Consider the following 20376-nt stretch of genomic DNA (forward strand, 5'->3'; position numbering starts at 1 on the left):
CTGTCTCCCATACAGGGTTATTGTTACCATCTTTCTAAATTCCATATATATACATTAGTATACTGTATTGGTGTTTTTCTTTCTGGCTTACTTCACTCTGTATAATAGGCTCCAGTTTCATCCACCTCATTAGAACTGATTCAAATGTATTCTTTTTAATGGCTGAGTAATACTCCATTGTGTATATGTACTACAGCTTTCTTATCCATTCATCTGCTGATGGACATCTAGGTTGTTTCCATGTCCTGGTTATTATAAACAGTGCTGCGATGAACATTGGAGTGCGTGTGTCTCTTTCAATTCTGGTTTCCTCAACTGGTTAAATTTCAGTGTAGCAAGAACCTATGTAGTTTTGAAAGGATGTTGCTAGTTTTAATCTAACAACAGCAGACATATAGTGGCTATATCTTACCACCTCTGGTCACTGCAAATAAAGGGATTCTTGAAGATGTTTTTGGTGACCAAATTTCATCTGCTTTAGTACTCTTGCCCATCGTGGCTCAGTAGGTAAAGAATCTGCCTGTAACAAGGAAGACCTGGGATCATCCCTGGGTCAGAAAAATCCCCTAGAGAAGGTTACAGCAATCCAGGCCAGTATTTTGCCTGGAGAATTCCATGGATAGAGGAGCCTTGTGGGCTATAGTCTATAGGGTTGCAAAGAGTTGGATGCGACTGAGCGACTTTCAGTTTCACTCAGTACTATAAAAGCATGAGAAAAATAAGAAATATAGGTGGGACAGCATGAGTCTGGTTGCACTGCAGAATTTAAAGAAATAAAATTAGTGTCTCAAAGTTTAAATTTCTCTGTTCAATTCATATTGAGATGATCAGAGTCTTCATGCTGTAAATATCTCATGTCCTCTTAGGATGACAGAACTGTGCATCAAAAACCAAGTCTTAGACCACAGAATTCCTGAACTGCTAAAATTATGGATTTATTGCCTTACCTTATGAGAAAATGAAGCCACTGATTGGAAAACATGAAATCCTGAGCACTGGAATGTGGATATGGGGGAGAAAATATATGATTGAAAATATTCTCAGCTTCCAAAACTTACTGAGTCTCTCTTGGTACCATTAAGTTCTTCCACACCTGACTGAGGAAGCTACTCCTTGATGTCTTCAATACCTTATCTAAGATCATTAAGTGATAGAAGGAAGTATTTGTCTTCTTGCTCAAACTTATTTACTCCATCTGAACTCGAGATCCCAACATCCTCTTGGGAGCCAATTATGCAGTCAATGCTGCGGACAAAAAAACTTCCTGAATATGTCTCACAAAACTCTATAACTTAAATCCGCAGAAGCATATGGAATATGTGTGTGAAAATGGATTTTATATGTTCCTTACAGAAGAGTGAGAAACAATTTAATTCAAGCTGGTATATATACATGATTAGAGATCCAATGTGCTTCTCTAGGTAGCTAGCTAGCACAAATGCTAAATGCTTGTTCAATTAGTTGACCATGATCTGGATTTGAAAGGTGAACTATGTTTTTATAGTTCAGATACTAGGAATTCCTTGTTTTAATGAAGAAGGAATTAAATGACCAACTAAAATAGGAACACTAAAATTGATTTATTTGCCAAGACTTATGAAACTATCCACTAATTACAACTTCAGAAAGGACTCAGAAGACATGTTCTTCACCATAATTATAAGAAATAAATTGAGAACAGTGCCACTTTTATAACCAAAATCTCTAAAATTTCTCTTTTCTTGAGAACACAGAGGTTGAAGATGCAGTGAAATGATTTCTTAATTTCTTAGGGATCAGATATGGCAGAGACCAAGTGGTAGCATTTTACCACTAAAAAGAAAGTGGACATGGATTTCATAATAGGCGAAAATGTGAATGGTAAAAAGTCTAGCACCAAGGCACTAAGCGACTGAAATAATGGACCCTCTCATCTATACCACTAATGATATCAAGGTCTAAGAAATATAAATGAAAATTTAGTGACCTAGTTAGTCATGGTGTCTCACCAACACCCAGACCTGAGTAACTTCATTTACCCTATTAAATGAAGAGAAAATTGACTGTCCATATGGAGGACTGTGCAAGTAACATATATTAATATTGTACATTTCCTTTTCAGCTTATCTGAGAGAAATCTCTGGCCATTTCTAGATAAGTTGGGGGCGGGGGTGCGGAGCAGGGGGTTACCGCCCGGATTGTAAATTTTAGATTTCAATATCTAAATTTAGATTTAGAAACTAGGATATAGAATATACATTTAACAGATTATAGAGCTAACACTAATCTCTGTGGACCCAAAATACCCCTAAGAAACCATGATCTGAGTGGAGGTTATGATGGTAATGTGATGAATGAGATTTTGTCCTGAGCCCACATTACAACTGACACATTGATGCCTCCATTCAATTCTTTATTTCACCAGTCATAAGTGTATACTTGGAAGATTTCCTCTTCAACTATAAAAAAATCTCCTTGTCTCTGAGCCCCATGCAATAAAAGCTGTGAAACTACAGTAATGACCAAACTAAATTAAATCATAGAGCTTCCTCTTTTTATTCTTCCTCCTACCAAAAGAGTAAACACACACACCTAGTGGATCTGTGGGGAATACAGCAGTTAATGCCACCGTTCAAAATACATTAGAGTAAAAAATTAGTATTACCTACATGCAAATGTAAATTACCTCGTTTAGTCTATATAGAAGACAAACAACTGAACTCATCTCACACGCTAGTAAAGTAATGTTCAAAATTCTCCAAGCCAGGCTTCAGCAATACATGAACCGTGAACTTCCAGATATTCAAGCTGGTTTTACAAAAGGCAGAGGAACCAGAGATCAAATTGCCAACATGCACTGGATCATGGAAAAAGCAAGAGAGTTCCAGAAAAACATCTATTTCTCCTTTATTGACTATGCCAAAGCCTTTGACTGTGTGGAAATAAACTGCGGAAAATTCTGAAAGAGATGGGCATACCAGAACACCTGACCTTCCTCTTGAGAAACCTATATGCAGGTCAGGAAGCAACAGTTAGAACTGGACATGAAACAACAGACTGGTTCCAAATAGGAAAAGGAGTATGTCAAGGCTGTATATTGTCACACTGATTATTTAACTTATATGTGGAGCACATCATGAGAAATGCTGGGCTGGAAGAAGCACAAGCTGGAATCAAGATTGCCGGGAGAAATATCAATAACCTCAGGTATGCAGATGACACCACCCTTATGGCAGAAAGTGAAGAAGAACTAAAAAGCTCCTGATGACAGTGAAAGAGGAGAATGCAAAACTTGGCTTAAAGCTCAACATTCAGAAAACTAAGATCATGGCATCTGGTCCCATCACTTCATGGGAAATAGATGAGGAAACAGTGGAAACAGTGTCAGACTTTATTTTTTGGGGCTCCAAAATCACGGCAGATGGTGATTGCAGCCATGAAATTAAAAGACACTTACTCCTTGGAAGCAAAGTTATGACCAACCTAGATAGCATATTCAAAAGCTGAGACATTACTTTGCCAACAAAGGTCTGTCTAGACAAGGCTACAGTTTTTCCAGTAGTCATGTATGGACTTGAGAGTTTGACTGTGAAGAAAGCTGAGCGCCGAGGAATTGATGCTTGTGTTGGAGAAGACTCTTGAGAGTCCCTTGGACTGCAAGGAGATCCAACCAGTCCATCCTAAAGGAGATCAATCCTGGGTGTTCTTTGGAAGGAATGATGCTAAAGCTGAAACTCCAGTACTTTGGCCACCTCATGCAAAGATTTGACTCATTGGAAAGACTGTGATGCTGGCAGGAGGAGAAGGCGACGACAGAGGATGAGATGGTTTGATCGCATCACTGACTCGATAGACGTGAGTTTGAGTGAACTCCGGGAGTTGGTGATGGACAGGGAGGCCTGGCGTGCTGCAGTTCAAGGGGTCGCAAAGAGTCGGACAGGACTGAGCATCTGAACTGAACTGAACTGATTACAAAGATAGCCAGTAAGCTCTCTCCACAGAAGAAAGTCAAAAAAGACCCTCAGAATTATCATAGTAATGATCGAGCAAGTGACAATGAACTTCTTTTTCAACATTTCAGTAAACAGAGATTAACAAAAAATGTTTGTCTCCCTCTTCTCAGAAACACTTGTGTGCTTTTACCATCAGCATTCTCTTAAATTTCCAACTCTATGGCATAATTTAGTTTCAACCCCGGGCATCGCCACAGCCTGTAAGACATCATTCTGCACAAGTTTGTAAACTGCATCAAACTGAAAGTACCTGATGAAATGGAATTATCATGCCCCTGGATACCTTTGGAAGAATCAAGAAATAAAACCTTTCAACATAAAGGAATCACCTTTCTTAGTGATATTTCTGATAGTCTGGGACAGGTTGGGACATTCCCTCCAAAATGTTTGCTACACTTTGTAACTCATATCATGTTAATCTAGCCCTCTGATGAAAAAGTCAGAGTCTAAGACTAATTCAAAACAATTAAAATTTGATCTATTTTAGTTCAGAATTAGGATTCTGTACCTTGGCTTATTAAAGTATGAATACTTTTGGTTTTTTAGTTGGGATGAGCTTTTTGTTTCTGGGGATAAAATATACATTTGTATATATTAAAAGAGTGTCATGATATTAAAAGAGTGTTCTTGATAAAGTATGCCCAGTGCAAAATTATTTTAAAGTAAAACCCTAAAAAATAAGTTTATAGAGGAATATGATAAATGCACACTCTTTTGTGAGCTGATAGTGAAACATTTAACATAACTGTTTTCAATGGGATATTTAATTTTCATACGATGTTGACATATCACTCTCCATCTACTTATCCATCTATCTAGCAGTTATATTTTTGATGACCTAAACTAGTAAGACAAAATAAATGATAATACAATAGGAATGAACAATAGAAGTATTGTCATGTAAATAATCTAAATGCATTTTCTGTAAAAAAAATTTTTATACATCAATTTTTCCAAATCACTAGAAAACTTAAGGAGCTCCATGGAATTTATTTTTTCTAAGTTTGAGCTTAATAAAACATGGTTTGTATTATCCATGATTTTATCCACTTTGCAATTCTACTGTTAAAGTTCTTTATATAATTTATGTATTCAAATTTTTTCCTGTCATTTGCCCTTCTCACACACAATTTTCCTTTACCTTTTTGTAAATTACTTTTCCCACCCTCAATTTTCCCACTTCATGTGTGTTTGTATGTTTTGACTGTGATAATTCCCACAACTTTGCAATTTTTTGTCAATCTCAGTACTATTTGTCGAATTCTACAAGGCCCATCCCATAAATTCCAACTAATTGTAGTATTTAGCTTTCCTTAAAACTTCATCTTTTAACTTGACTATTAATTTACATGCAAAAAAGTATCATTTGAATTCAGACGACTTCTCACAAAAGCAAAATGCTAGACTCCATAATGATTTAATAGCTGGAAAAATGTCTTAAATGCTGTGTAAACATCCATAAATTAATCATTTAATCACTATCCTCAGCATAAAATCATTATTTCTTTTTATAGACTGATGAGCCAGGGTTACCTAATCAATTTAAATTTCTAGATTAATGTAAGATTCTTATCTTGAAAAAATTACTAATTTCTTTCTTGTACGTGTTGAACATAATTTTGAATCTGGGCTGTTCATATATCACATTGATGTCACTAATATAAATCAATCAGAAAATGACAGAACAAATTATAAATTTGAAACAAATAAATTAAGAAACAAATGCATTTCTCAATAAACACTCCATAGAGATTGAAACTAAAGTTGAAATCTGTTAAAAGAAGTTTTGTATAAAAACCACATATGCTACAGATAACTTTCTGTAATTTAAGGCTGAGAAAATATTCAGACATTAAAACCAACTACTGTAGCCCACTTTCTATAATGTTGGTACTTGAAAATGTCCAGCACCGTGGCATTATTTCTAAGAGTTACTTGAAGTCAATAATTTTTGTGAAATTGATATTTAGTTGGTCTGAAATGTCAGACCCTGAGAGAATCTCCATCTTGTTTTTATTTTTTGGTAGGTTTGTAAGGATTTTACAGTACGTATGCTCTGAAAACTTGGGGGAAAAACAGCAAATCAAAAGTCAATAAAGTTTCTGCTCTGAATACAAATGTTTGTTTTAGGTGATAGCCATTCCTTGAATAGTCAGATAGAAATTTTTCTTTCTTGACATTTAAAGTATTTGTAGTTCAAAAAACATACTGTGCAGTCCTAAAAGGCCAGTATGTAAAAACACCTGGAGCAAATATTTATTAATAATTTCATTTAAAAAAGTTATCTAGTTCATCAGAGAAACATCATTCAAAGAAGGTTATGCAAGCTTAAATAATGTGCTATCAGGGAACTACAATTCTTAATGATTGTTCAATATGCTTTCAGTATGTTAATGGAAGATTCACATGTAGAACCAAGTAAGCTTAAAAGATATTGCATATGAAGGCTGAAAGCAGTAGTTTAATCCCAATATTTTTCTGATGTGAGAAGACAGTTCACATTCACAGAGCACTTGTGGCATCTAGATACTGTGATGAAAAATTAATGTATACTAGTATGCCCAAAGCTGAGTCTATACCGAAGGAAAACCTAATTTTCTCTAATTTTGTCTACCTCTTCTTAGCACTTTTATTAGTTCAACCTTAGGTTAGGGGCAAAATGGAGTAAGATATAAAAAATTCACGGAGGAAAGTGGCATATAAGTGTACAATTATTATTTTTTTTTGTCATGGAATAAAAAACATGCTGTGGATACATTCAACATAGATGAGAACATGAGTGCTTAGAATGATGCTTAGTGAATAATTCAAATATCTTTGTATCCTCTGGGTTACTTTTGAATGTTTCTCTCAGTTTTATCAGTCAAAAACAACTATGAACCCAATGACACATGTTTTTCTTATTCTCAAGAGATAACCACTTCATTTACCTGACACATCCAATAATTCAAATTATTTTGACCCAAACTTGATTACAAACAATATTTTCTTGTCAATCAGATCATTCCACTACCTACAAACTTATACTAACATTACAGGAATTAAGTCTGACCTAATTCAGTCAAACACATCCTATCACACTGTGAGCTCTACTGGCAAGGATGTCCTCACCAAGCAACATCCACCTGCAGTACTTAAGAGGTAACCAGTTTATTCCCATGAACTGAAAGCTGAGGCCAAGGAATAGAAGGAGCAGCAACGTCCACCTGCGGTACTTAAGAGGTAACCAGTTTATTCCCATGAACTGAGAGCTGAGGCCAAGGAATAGAAGGAGCGTTACATTTAAAGCCCCTTCCTACACAGACACCTGTTATTGACAAAAACCAGTTATAAGCTACTCATAGGCTTTGAATGGTTCTTGCCACATAATAGGACAAGTTATTAATTCAGCCATAGCTTGATTTTTAGTTTACTAGACAAGAATTCTCTATATTGATTTACTTAAAATTAAGTACTTGAGGGGAAATTTTAGGGGAATTAATCATTCAAGCAGCACTATTTTCCCTACTCCTTAATAATTACTCCTTAATATTTCCAAGTTCTTCATATGGAATATAGATATATTTTCATATGTATGGTTGTTGTACAACAGCTCACAGTTATTATAATTTTGATAAATGGATTTATCAAAGAAAAGTTGTTTTATACATTTGTAATAATAATAGAAATAATAAGAAAACCCTATTTTAATATGTGAAGAAAATTCAGATGTGGTGCCAAACTAATAAACCTGCCTAATTACATGCTAACTTAATGAACTAAAGAAAAAACCTGAAGTGAATAAAACAACAAAAATATAGATCTGAGCTATAATAATTGCACTGTTCAAAATTATGAGACAAAAATTTTTTCACAAATGGATTTGAGCCATAAATATATTTTTTAATGAAAAAATTCAACTAAAATCTATCTTATTTTCTGTCCATGGATGTGTCTGCTACAAAACTTTAGCTTTTATTTGCCTAGAACTTAAAAAAAAAAAAAGTCTCAAGGTGTATTCATTCTACTCTAAGTCCTAACCCTCTGGATAATGGGAAGTTCTTTTTCACATCTCAGGCAACTTAGCCCTGAGCTGGGGAGATAACTGACAGAGATTGTCCTAAGGTACATGATTTGGTTGGACATCACACTTACCTGCTTGATTTGTGGTTACATTTACAGACACATACTGCCGGGCTCCTGGACTCAAGTCGGACACTCCATTCACTGCCTCAATCTCAAAGGTATAGTTTGTGTGAGCGAGCAGATCCACCACCATGACAGAGGTGTTTTTCAGGCCGATTTGCTGGGGGAGGTACCTGACATGACCGCCACACTCGTCACACACACCTGCATGGGAGTTGCACTTCTTGCATGCAATATAATATGACACATCTTTCCTTCCACCAGTGTCAGCAGGAGGAATCCATTCCAGAAAGACACTAGTTTCATTAACATTTGAGATGGCATTCCGAGGAGCTGAGGGGGGTCCTGGTTTGCAAAGTAAAGTGAAAAAAACAAATTTTGAGATGATAAAATTAGGCATTGCTTACTACACAAATTTCTGGTCTGAAGGGAAAAAAATAGCTTTGCAATCATTGTTTTAAGCAGGGCAGAATGCAAGAATTATCAATTTGTAATAATCTTTGAAAAATCTTGTTACAGTTTTGTAGGGACAATAGTGGGGTTTAAATACTATAGAAATGACTTATCTTGGCAATGTAACAAGTTCAGTTAAAGATTATGTTTTGCTTAGTGTATACATAAAGAATTATGGAATAAAACTATGCATGCAAAAAATGTAGATAAAATTATGTATTCAAATAGTGGCAGGTTCTTGGCAAGTCCAGGGAAAAATTCTCCTTGGGGATTGACGTGATTAAGTCCTCAATGATACTTGTTCCCTGAAAGCTAGGAATTAAACATGAAGGATTTACTAAGCAATGAGTACAGGTAGAAAGAGGATTTATTAGTGTGGCTCTTGACTACAAATACTACAGAAATTAAAAAGGACAAACAAAAACAGCCTTAGTTTATCTCAAAGGAAGTTGCATATCTACTGATAAGCCACCAACAGAATTTGGAACCTCCTTCATATGACAAAAAAAAAACAAAAAAAAACAAGAATTTAAGTAGTTGATCAACATTACAAACTGTGATAAAATTTTGCTTACTTTGATATGGTTTTAACATTGTGGTTCGGCAAAACTGTGCATTTTACTTAACTGAAAATCTAAAACTTATTTTAAAAATAATTCTCCAAAACACAATTAAGAAGAAGAATGAATGTGTTCAGACCTTGAAAAATAAGCATAGTAAATTTATATATAAATACCAACTGCTATCCATGTATATAATAATGTATTTCTGAAATAATAGCAGACTAAAGAGAACTAAAATTGGTTACCTACCAACTGTAACCAATGCATTACTCTGGTGGGGGGTGCTGATAATGAGACAAGCTATGAATGCGTGCAGATGAGAGATATATGGGGAAATTTCTATATCATCCTCTCAATTTTGTTCTGAACCTAAAAATGCTCTAAAAAAAGTGTCTATAAAAGAATTAACTGTATATTGTCTGACTCTAGAATAGATTTTTAGATACTCAGACTTACAGCTTCAATCCACTGTTAATATTATATGATCAGATGTTCTTGAAGAGAAAACACATTTAGATTTGTTTCAGAATTACTTAGCAAAGATTTCCCAATAGGGAATAAAATGGACTATAAATGGTTCATAGGCATAAATTAACCTACTCAGGATGACATAGCTTAGTTATCTTAATATGTGCTGTCTGTTCTAAACATAGAAGTAAATATTAATTTCTACCTAACATTTATTAAACTATGACTGCTGAGGACTAAATTTAAAAGGCAAAACTAATACAATTATGTAAAGTTTAAAAATAAAATAAAATTAAAAAAAATTAAAAGCAATAAGAAAGTTACCTAGTATTCATAAAATATCACTTAAAGAACTCCATAATGTAAAAATTGCCAGTTTTGATTAAAAAGTCTCTACCTTTGCTATAGTTGTGGTTGAATCCTGTGAATTTTCCCATATAATCTCACACACTCCAATATAAAAGTCACTTTTCAGTTGAAACAAATACTTAAGATGGAAATACAACTCTTTTTACTATTGCCTTTAACTTATCTAATAGTGGAAAATTATGGCAAAAATGTAATTTGAGATCAAAATGTTACAGATTCTTTTGTGAGAAAAAGGTAAAGTATACTTGGAATAGGTCTACTTCAGAAGATATCAAAATTCTGAGTTTTTTTTCCTGACAACTTAACTATACCCACAGTTTCCATCTTTCCTCTAAATCTGTAAAACTGTATCATGGTCTAACTCTTCTTCTGACTCTGCTACCAATAGCCCCTCAGCATGTGAGTGGGGGGCACATATGCCTCTCAAAGTTAAAATGAAACTCATATATTCAAGGGAAGCCCTAAAGAAGAGGTAATCAGTGAAGACTCAGACTGACATGCACCAAAAAATAACGTAATGAAATCCCACCGTCCTGCTAATAGACGTGATGTATGAACCCAAGTAGAGCTGTGAGAGGCACCCTCAATTTGAACAGATTCATTAGAATCTGAATTTTGTTTTTTCTTTTCCTCTAGGTGTGTAGCATTTGGTTTTCCAGGGTACCAAAAAAAATATTAAAAGAAGTTGAAACCATAAATTTAATTCCAAAGAGCCAAACAGACATAAATCAAGTGATCTCATCTGTTCAAGGGTATCGTCATAGGTGGTATTTGTGGTATTGTGAATGCAACTAAGAACAGAACACACACACTCACAGACTATGTATTAGAAAGATCTTCTACAGGACTTCCTGTCTTTTTTGAGAAATGCATACAAATGAGTGTTCCTCTGAGACACAGTATTAGAAATGCACACACATGGATACAGAGAAAATATAAACCTCAGGTCCTAAACGAGAGCTAAGCAGTCCTTGACACCAGAGCATGGGGTCTCACCCATTCCCAAACCTAGTAATTTTACAGAATGGGAGGCTCATATTCATGCTGAGAAAGAGACTGATCGTGGTTGGACTACTTAAAGAAAAGAATGCCTATAAAACTGATGAAATTGAAATAAGTCAAGATATGATTTTCTCTAATTCACCAAAGTACAGTCTAGCAAATATCTCCCTGTTTGGGCTCTATTTTGTTTTGAATAATTGAAGCAATTTCCACTGCAACCAAGATACATCACATTCAATCACACTTTATATCTCCTCAATTCAAATGTATCCTCTTAAGACAGGTATACAATAATGTCATTTACTTATGTGAAGAGGAATTGTTATAGTTAGTAACAATCTAACCCATAAAAGTATCAGAATGTGATAAAGAATGATCTTTAACACTATTAAGTTAATATCAATGATTTGAAAAACAATGAATATACATTTCACTGACATTATGAAATTCAGGCACTGAAATTCAGATAAAACTTCAGTTGTGATTATTTAAATAAAGAAATCATATGTCTTTATCTATGATACCAGAGAGTACTAAATTTTTTTGTCTTCATCTTTGAAGGCAACTACAACCTACAGAGATCTAAAAGAGTACAAAATGGGACATCACGGAAAATGAATGGTAAGGGGAGTTGGGATTCACTATTCTTCCCTTTCATTTGTTTTTGTTTGATTTGCTATAGAGACGAAGATAGAAAAACTAAAGAAGTACTGTCATCAAGCAAACTAACATGTAAATTTGTTTCCTTCTCAGAAATATGTGGCACATTAGAAAAACATAAACACCAAAACACTGATAGATATGGAAGTACCCACTGCAAATGTTGGAATAAAATGTTTATTATTCATCTGTTCTAAGATTATTTGACCATATACTTAATAATAGTTAAGGACACTCACTGCTAAAAAAACACAACCACTTGAAAATCCTAGTTGACAACTGGTTTTATATTTGACTCTTAAATTTGACTTGCCAACCCACAGCACTCCATGTTCGTGTAGTGTTTCCTGTCTTATAAATGACCTTCTCATTGGTCTTTGCAGCTTAGTGGGGCAGGTTACAACAAGGAGATAGAAGTACCATGTACTGGATATTTTTGTGATCAGAAATTTGGCTTGGAAGAAGAGGAAGAAAAGTAAAAATGATTTACCAGGAACAGGTGAATGGATTTGTCAAAGTCATGTTTGGCTACCACGAGCACTCAAATAAATCATAAAGTAAAAAAAAAAAAAGAAAAAGAAAAATTATATTTGTGGCCCAGATGTTGAACTTGAAATAAGGGAAAACGGATTCTTCCCACTGTAAATAATAGAAGAGACTCGGATTTCTTAATGTTTACTCAAGAAGATTGGATTCTGGTGAAATCCTATATTGGCAAATTAAACATTATGCCTGTTTTGGTGGAAACGGTAATAGAATGTAACAGGCTCCATCATGCTATTTCTTCAAACTGGTGAAGGTTAGCATCACCTAAGATCCATGGGTTTTCCTTACTTGTGCATGCCATTGTGGGTGGATCAGACTCCCTTCTGAAATAATCCTTTTCACAGACACAAGAGGTTGAAGCTTCCTCATGGGTATAACTGTGAGGTGGACATTTGCTGCAGCTCTGGCTGTGAGGTGAGGCTTTGAAGAACCCAGGTCTGCACACTGTCAAAAGAAATAAGAGACTAAGCTTTTCCCTGGAACAGATGCAGTGTTTGCTTTGTGAATAATGTCATTATTTTGACTAGTATACACAGATCTCATGTAACACCATTCTTTCATTAATTTCAAATTTTTTTCATAAATTTCTGAATCATAAATAACAGGCTATTCATCCAGATAATCAAATATTTATTTAAAGTATTTAAATCAAACATGATTGGAATATATTTATAATGATTCTTATGTTACAAGAAATATAAAGATGGTCATATGTATTTAAAACAAAGTGCTTTGAATATAACTTTCATTAATGCTATTATTAGAACAACTTATGTTGGAAAAAAAAAAACAAAATTTCCACTATACTCAGAGAACGGCATGGTACACAATAGTTGCTCAAAGTTTTGTTGTTGAATTAATAAGTAAATTAACTGTGTGCTTGGTCACTCAGTCGTATCCAACTCTTTGGGACCCTTTGGATTGCAGTCCACCAGGCTCCGCTGTCCACGGGATTTTTCAGGCAAGAACACTGCAGTGCATTGCCATTTCCTCCTCCAGGGGATCTTCCCGACCCAGGAACTGAATTCACATCTCCTGTGTTTCCTGCACTACAGGTGGATTCTTTACAGACTTAGCCATCAGGGAATGCTAAAACCTTCACAAAATTCTGTTAGAATGGAGAGAATGCATGATTGAGCTAGTATATCATTCACATTATTAATTTATATCATACTAATATCAAGAGGATTCAGACTTCAGGGTTTTTGTTTTTGTTTTTCCCACATTTTACTCCATTTTAGAAATTTTCATTGAGATCTTTACTGATCCAACATTCATCTATTCCGGTATCAGTCATGTTTATACCACAAAAATTATAATGCTCTACAAAGGAGAAAAATGTGCCTTATTCAATTTTGCATTTACAATACTTATCGCAGTGTTTTACCACATAAAGTATTCACATATTGTTATGTAAGGCACACCTGAGTGAATGACACGGCAAGAAAAATGTAACTGAAATACTCAGAATCACATGAAGAGAATCTCTGATATTTTTGTTAAGTTAGTGGTCAGGTAAGTAAATATTAACAAGCCAAGTTCCCTTCTTCTGTATTCCCTAAGCTTTTATCTTTCTCTTTCTTCTCAATGGGTAGTAAAGCCAAACTTCAATATTCCAATTGTCCACTATGAACCATGTGAAGACCATAAAACTGATGGTTTGATTACCTTTTTGGAGCTTAGTTAACTTAAAGCTAATCAACTATTTATGTGTTTTTTTCCTATTCTGAAAATCCACTATATATACTCAGGAGAGTTTATTCAAGCATCAATGAACATTTGCTAAAGCTTAAAGGTAAATTTGTATTTCCATGGAAATTCTGATAGACATAATGAACTAGGGCTAATTTTCATGTGCTATAAATGATCTGGGGTTTTAGTAATCCATGCGAAGGCTTTCTGCCATCACCATGAATAATCAGGAATTGACAAAAATGAGAAGGTATTTTTCAGTAGATCTAATTATAGCGATAGTAAAACCTAATGCTCTTATAAATTCAGAGTGAATGTGAAGGTATTTGAAAGATAAGAAGAGCTTTTTGATAGTATTAGGGACATTCTTGTAGTTAAATGATTAGAAGAAGATTTAAAATATTATTTTTCTTATAATAGGATTGCTGTAGCAGCCAGTACCATTCTTAGCTAAGTTATCCAATTTTTCTTCTTTTATCCTTTTCAGTAAAACCATTCTCACCTCAAACATAATTTTCTTTCAAAGACATGAAGTGTCAATCCACACACTCTGCATATTTGGAGCTCATTTATCATTCATGAAACAAAAGTCATTTCTTTTTAATGAATTCCTTTTAATTTAAAAACTTTATATAATATCATATATAACACTGCTTTTCAATCCACCATGGGAAGTTAGGAAATAGGAAATTATATAGATGTAAGTAAAAAGTAGAAAATCGTATCCTTCTCTTCAGTAGAGAAGTTGAACAAAATGCTTTCAGCAGGTGGTGAGCCAGAAATTTTGCTTAGGACTGGGTTACAAGGTGAAAAAGATAGATGTGGCCCTGCCTTTATGAGTATTAAAGCCACTGCATGTGTAACTATAAATATAATTATGCAGGAAGGAGACAGAGCAGGGAAATGAATATGGACACCTAATTTAGACTGGAATGTCAAAGAACATTTCCTTCAGGAAGCTGTCTCCACTGATATGTAAAAGATTAGGAAAATTATCCAATTTGAGGAGGAGTACTGCAGTGCCTTAGAGGGCAAAATATTTTCAAAGGAGAGGAGAACAAGTAGGGAGATGGAAAACACTAAAAAGTTGATCAGGGAGATAGTGGCAACAAAGAGGCAGAGATGATGTTAGGGAAGAGGATACCAGGTCAGAAACACATTATGGTTTCTAATATTTGGAACTTTTAGTTAATGGGTAGTAACAGGTCATTACAGTGTTGTAATCAGGGAAATGTTAATAGTAAGATCAAAGTAGTGTGTAAGAGATCATTTCTGTCTAGCACGGGCAATGGATTGACAAGGAGCATGGATGGAGGCATTTGCCCCTTTTGTTTCTGTTGCATTGTTCTGGAAACAGATAAGAGTGGTTCCAATCACTCTTACCACAAGAGTGGTGACAGATAAGAGTAGGTAAATTCAGGAGATGAATATGAGGGAAAATCAGCAAGATTTCATGATATATTTAATAGATCAGATGTACGAGTGAAAAATCCTAACAATGACTCTAAGATGTTTGGCTTGAACTTCACAGGCAATACTGGTGCCATTTTCTCAGACAGAGAACACTAGATATGAAATGTGTTTGGGGAGATAGTTATTATGTTTAAAGTATTATTTAATTTGAGGTGGCTAAAGAAATCCAAATAGAAGTATAGAGAGGAAAACTGTAGGGTTCAATGTATTCCAAGAAAAAATATCAAAAATCATTAATTATCCATTATCAAATCATGGCTGTAAATCCAAGTTGGGCATGCAATGTTGCTACACAAACTTCTTGTTGTTCAATCGCTTAGTCATCTCCAAATCTTTGCAACTCCATGGACTGTAGCATGCCAGGCTTCCCTGTCCTTCACTATCTCCTGGACATTGCCCAAACTCACATTTATTGAGTCGATGATGTCATCCAGTCATCTCACCCTCTGTCATCCCCTTCTCCTCCTGCCTTCAATCTTGGTATTATTTCTTTAGTTAGCATCAGTCCTCAGGATCAGCATGAGTATTTTGGAGCTGTTCTTCTTTCTTCTAACTCCTTATAAGCTCTATTCCTTTGTGAATCTCATGGTACATGCATGTGTGCTGAGAAACTAGAAGTCATTAGAGAGGAAATTTCTTACTTTTCTACCACCAAATCTCCAAATCTATATGCACTTGGATCTTTCTTCCTATTAAAAGGTAAATGTATCTTTGCTCTTGGGAGCTTGCCTGGTGGCTAAAATGGTAAAGAATCTATCTACAATGCTGGATACCTGGTTCTATCCCTGCGTCGGGAAGATCCTCTTGAGAAGGGGATGGCTACCCACTTCGATATTCTTGCCTAGAGAATCCGTGGACAGAGGAGCCTGAAAGGCTACAGTCCATGGGGTCGCAAAGAGTTGGGCATGAGTGCGCAACTAACACGTGTCTTTGCTCTTAGCAAAAAAAAAAAATCCTCATTTGAATTGGAGCCCCATCCATACTCTCTCTTAGAGTCATCTTCCAAGTGTCTACTATCCCTTTTACAAAATCAGAGGTACTCTCAACTGCCCTCTCTCTCTTTCTCTTGGGCTCTCCCTTTCTCCTCCCTGCCTCCCTTTGTCATTATCTGGAGCCTGATACAATTTCCAGAACTCTTCAATGGAAACAAAGTGAAGCAAAAAGAAAACACATAGCACAACACAGTCAATCTTGCTTGACTTCATTTCTCCCCATAGCAATTAAGTACCAAACAGTTTGGCTTCCATGTGGAACATAACTTCTTAAATCATTTTTCAACACATGCATCACAAGTTCCTCATTCTAAGTCACATGTTGACACACTCCACAACATGGCCACGTCCTTTGTTAAGAATGTAACTTTCTGGATGCAATACTTCTCCACAGCATTTGACCATATCCTCTTTTGGGAAACTCCTATTAATTTTACTACAAAATGCTAGCATAGCCTACAAGTTTCCAGACTATATTTAAGAAACCCTTTAAATGCAATCTCCTATCACACTCACTATCTCCATCAATACTGACTGACTTGCAATTTCCAGAATTTGAGAAACTTCTTTATCTGCCTTTGAATACTGAAGGAAAAGCATTCCAGGTCAAAAGACAAGAAGTAAAAATTGAGAGAACAGAGGTGGTACAAAAAGCTTGTAGTCCTTGATAAAAGACTTGTATTTAATCTGAACACATCTAGAAGACTCTGTGTGTATTTACTTTTTGAGGGTGCCCTTTCTGCCAAGCACTGTGGCAGGGAATATCTGTGTCGTGGTGAGAAAAAAAAAAATTCTACTCTATATTCTGAAGCAACAACACATTCAGGAGACAGAAAATAAATAATAGTCCAAAAAAGTAAAATTTACTTTTTACCTTTTAATCTTGACAATATTCAACAAAAATTATTTAGGTAAGAAGTAAAATTGTTCTAAATTCCAACTTGATATAATTCATTCAAAACAAAGGAAGCTTCTGGAACAATGTTGTTTCATAGAACTCTCGTACATTACCTAAATATTTGAAAATACTACGCAAGTCCATTCAAGTTGAACAAGGAACAGGACCAAAGAAACACACCCTATGTTAACATTTTCATGAGGCTATCTTAGCAGTCCTCTGGAGGAATGGAAACTAGTTTTAAAGTTCCTATTCTGTCCATGCTTCAATGCTCATTTTAAGTTCTATGTTTCCTAAGATGCTTGGGCTAAATCCATGATTACATGTTTTCTTACACATCCTTTAGACCTTTGAACCATTTGCTTCGCGTTTCTTTTATGGAAGATAGAAAGTATTTTGACAAAATTTTATGTGTAGATTTTCTCATCTGCTCCCAACTCGTATAAACATTCTGGAGACTGAAAACTGTTCATTTGGTTTTCATCATATGAAGCATAGTTCTTTGTACTGAGTACATAGTCATCAGTATTTATGGGTATAAATAGTATGTTTGTCTCTCAGGGTCTAAATGGTATGGCAGGAACTTAAAAAAAGCTTGTTAATGAGAATTGTCTAAATATTAAGTTCCGGCAAGTAAAAAAATATAGTATTACAACCTCGCTAACTATTTTAGAAGTTGTGCACAAGCTACCAATACTGACTCTCATAGATACCAGTTTAAAAACAAGGCTGTTATAGATATAAATTAAAATATAGTTTTCAGATTTAAACATAAGATGCAAGTCATCAATATTCAAATGATTGCAAGTGTGTGTGTGTGTACGTGTGTGCACTCAGTCATGTCTGACTCTTTGCAACCCCAAGGACTATAACCCACCAGGCTCCTCTGTCCATGGGATATTCCAGGCAAGAATACTGAAGTGGGTTGTCATTTCCTACTCCAATTCAAATGAATAAAGGCTGTCAATTGTTAAAAGTGTGAACAGGTGCTGCCTAGCCTGATTAGGAATTCTTTCAATCTTCAAAATTACCAAAAATGGATAGTTGATAAGCTACGATTTTTTCAACTATTCTCAATTATTAATTTTAAGGTTTCCAAAATATTTCAGCCTTAAAGATTTGTCACAGTTGGGATTCTTAAGTGAATCTATTTTGCAATTCAAAGTCAATACTCAATAAGCATGGGAACCAAGGAAACTAATTTAAATTAATGTAAAAAATATTGTTTTAGTAATTTATAATATTAGAATTCTCTCCATTTGGAATTAAAATAAATTATTTAAATATATATAAAAGGCAATTGGAATAAAAATGCACAAACTGTTGTCTGTAGAGTTTAAGATACAAGTAAAGTTCAAAATATATTGGATTTATCCCATTATACTTTATTAAGAAAGACAGAAAATCACTATGAACAAGGTTTTTACCACAGTTCTTTGATACATAAATTGTCAGAGGATATAAGCTATGTCAAATTTACTTTTTAAATAGATTTTTCAAAATAAAGTGTCCACAAGACAGTTCAGGCAAAATTTAAGAGATGTGTTAAGAAAAACAGCATAAAACAACATGCTAGAAGAAAATTACCACTCAAAATATTTCCAATAACATTTACACCAAAATTTAACAATAATAGCAGATTTATTCTTACATTTGAAGTTTACATTCAGTATAAAAAATAGGTATTGTGTTAAAACACTAATACATTAAAATAAGATTTTAAACTAGATAACAGTTCTTGAATACTTACAAAGAGAAACATGAGAAAGATCCTAATTTAGAATTAAGTTTCTAAATAATTTTCAATGACTGAAAGCAATAATTGGAATACTGAAAAAAATACCAGAGAAAAATAAAACACTGTTAATACTTTAAATTTCTCTATATATAGTATATAAATATGTACATATGTATATAATTTACTCACCAAATATAGATAGAAGCTCAAAGAAATATCTATATTCATAAATAAAGAATAAAATTAATTGCTATATATCCTTTACATAGTCACTCAATCAACATATGTAATAAATCAAGCCTCTGTGTCATAAACAGTACTGGACACATTAATATAAGTAGAACCTAATCATTGCCATTATGCCATTAAATAACTCAGTCATGTGGCTATTGCTTATATGTTGACTGGCACATATTTTGCATTAAACCATTCAGACTTGTCCAACTCTTTGCGATCCTATGGACCATAGCCCTTCGGGCTTCTCTGTTCTTCGGATTCTCCAGGCAAGAATACTGGAGTGGGCTGTTATGTGTTCCCCAGGGGATCTTTCTGACCTAGGGATCGAACCTGCATCACCTAAGTTTCCTGCATTGGCAGGTGAGTTCTTTACTGCTAGCATAACCCAGCACACATTTTTAAAAGACACTGAAAATGACAATTTAAAAATAGCATTCTCTGTGTGCTGTTGTTCAGTTGCCAAGTCATCTCTGACTCTTTGCAACTCCATGGACTGCAGTATACCAGGCCTCCCTGTCTTTTAACCTCTCCCAGAGATTGCCCAAGTTCACGTCCATTGAATCAGTGATGCCATCCAAACATCTCATCATCTATATCCCCCTTCACTTATTGCCTTCAGTATTTCTCAGCACTAGGATCTTTTCCAGTGAGTTGGCACTTCACATCAAGTAGCCAAAGTACTGGAATTTCAGCTTCAGCATCAGTTCTTCCAATGAATATTCAGGGCTGACCTCCTTCAGAATGGACTGGTTGGATCTCCTTGCAGTCCAAGGGACTCTCAAGAGTCTTCTCCAGAACCACAGTTTGATAGCATCACTTCTTCAACACTCAACCTTCTTTACGGTCCAACTCGAACACCCGTATATGATTACTGGAAAGACCATAGCCTCGACTATACTGACATTTCCAGGCAAAGTGATGTCTTTGTTTTTTAATATGCTATCTAAGTTTGCCATAGCTTTCCTGACAAAAAGCAATCGTCTTCTAATTTCATGGCTGCAGTCACTGTCCTCAGTGATGTTAGAGCCCAAGGAAAGGAAACCTGTCACTGCTTCCACCTTTTCCCCTTCTATTTTGAATGAAGTGATGAGATCAGTACCATGATCTTAGTTTTTTTTTTAATACTAAGGCAGCTTTTTCACTCTCCTCTTTCACTGTCAACAAGAGG

At 34.9% G+C, this 20376-nt stretch overlaps 1 protein-coding gene across 13 annotated transcripts in view; it reads right to left on the reverse strand.

Moving 5' to 3' along the window:
* EPHA5 (EPH receptor A5) overlaps positions 1-20376 on the reverse strand; it is a 415456-nt gene that overhangs the window by 193114 nt on the left and 201966 nt on the right. For 9 of the 13 annotated variants that reach the window (XM_061420298.1, XM_061420297.1, XM_061420300.1 and 6 more), the window contains exons 4-5: positions 12467-12622; positions 8127-8462 (exon numbers count right to left, since the gene is read on the reverse strand). The exons of 1 other annotated variant lie outside the window; for it this stretch is intronic. In XM_061420298.1, coding sequence (XP_061276282.1) covers positions 8127-8462; positions 12467-12622 — 492 coding nt within the window. The remainder of the gene's footprint in view (positions 1-8126; positions 8463-12466; positions 12623-20376) is intronic. 3 more of the 13 variants (XM_061420303.1, XM_061420304.1, XM_061420302.1) reach the window with 2 other exon arrangements.

Source organism: Bos javanicus, chromosome 6, assembly GCF_032452875.1.
Source record: "Bos javanicus breed banteng chromosome 6, ARS-OSU_banteng_1.0, whole genome shotgun sequence".
NCBI lineage: Eukaryota > Metazoa > Chordata > Mammalia > Artiodactyla > Bovidae > Bos > Bos javanicus.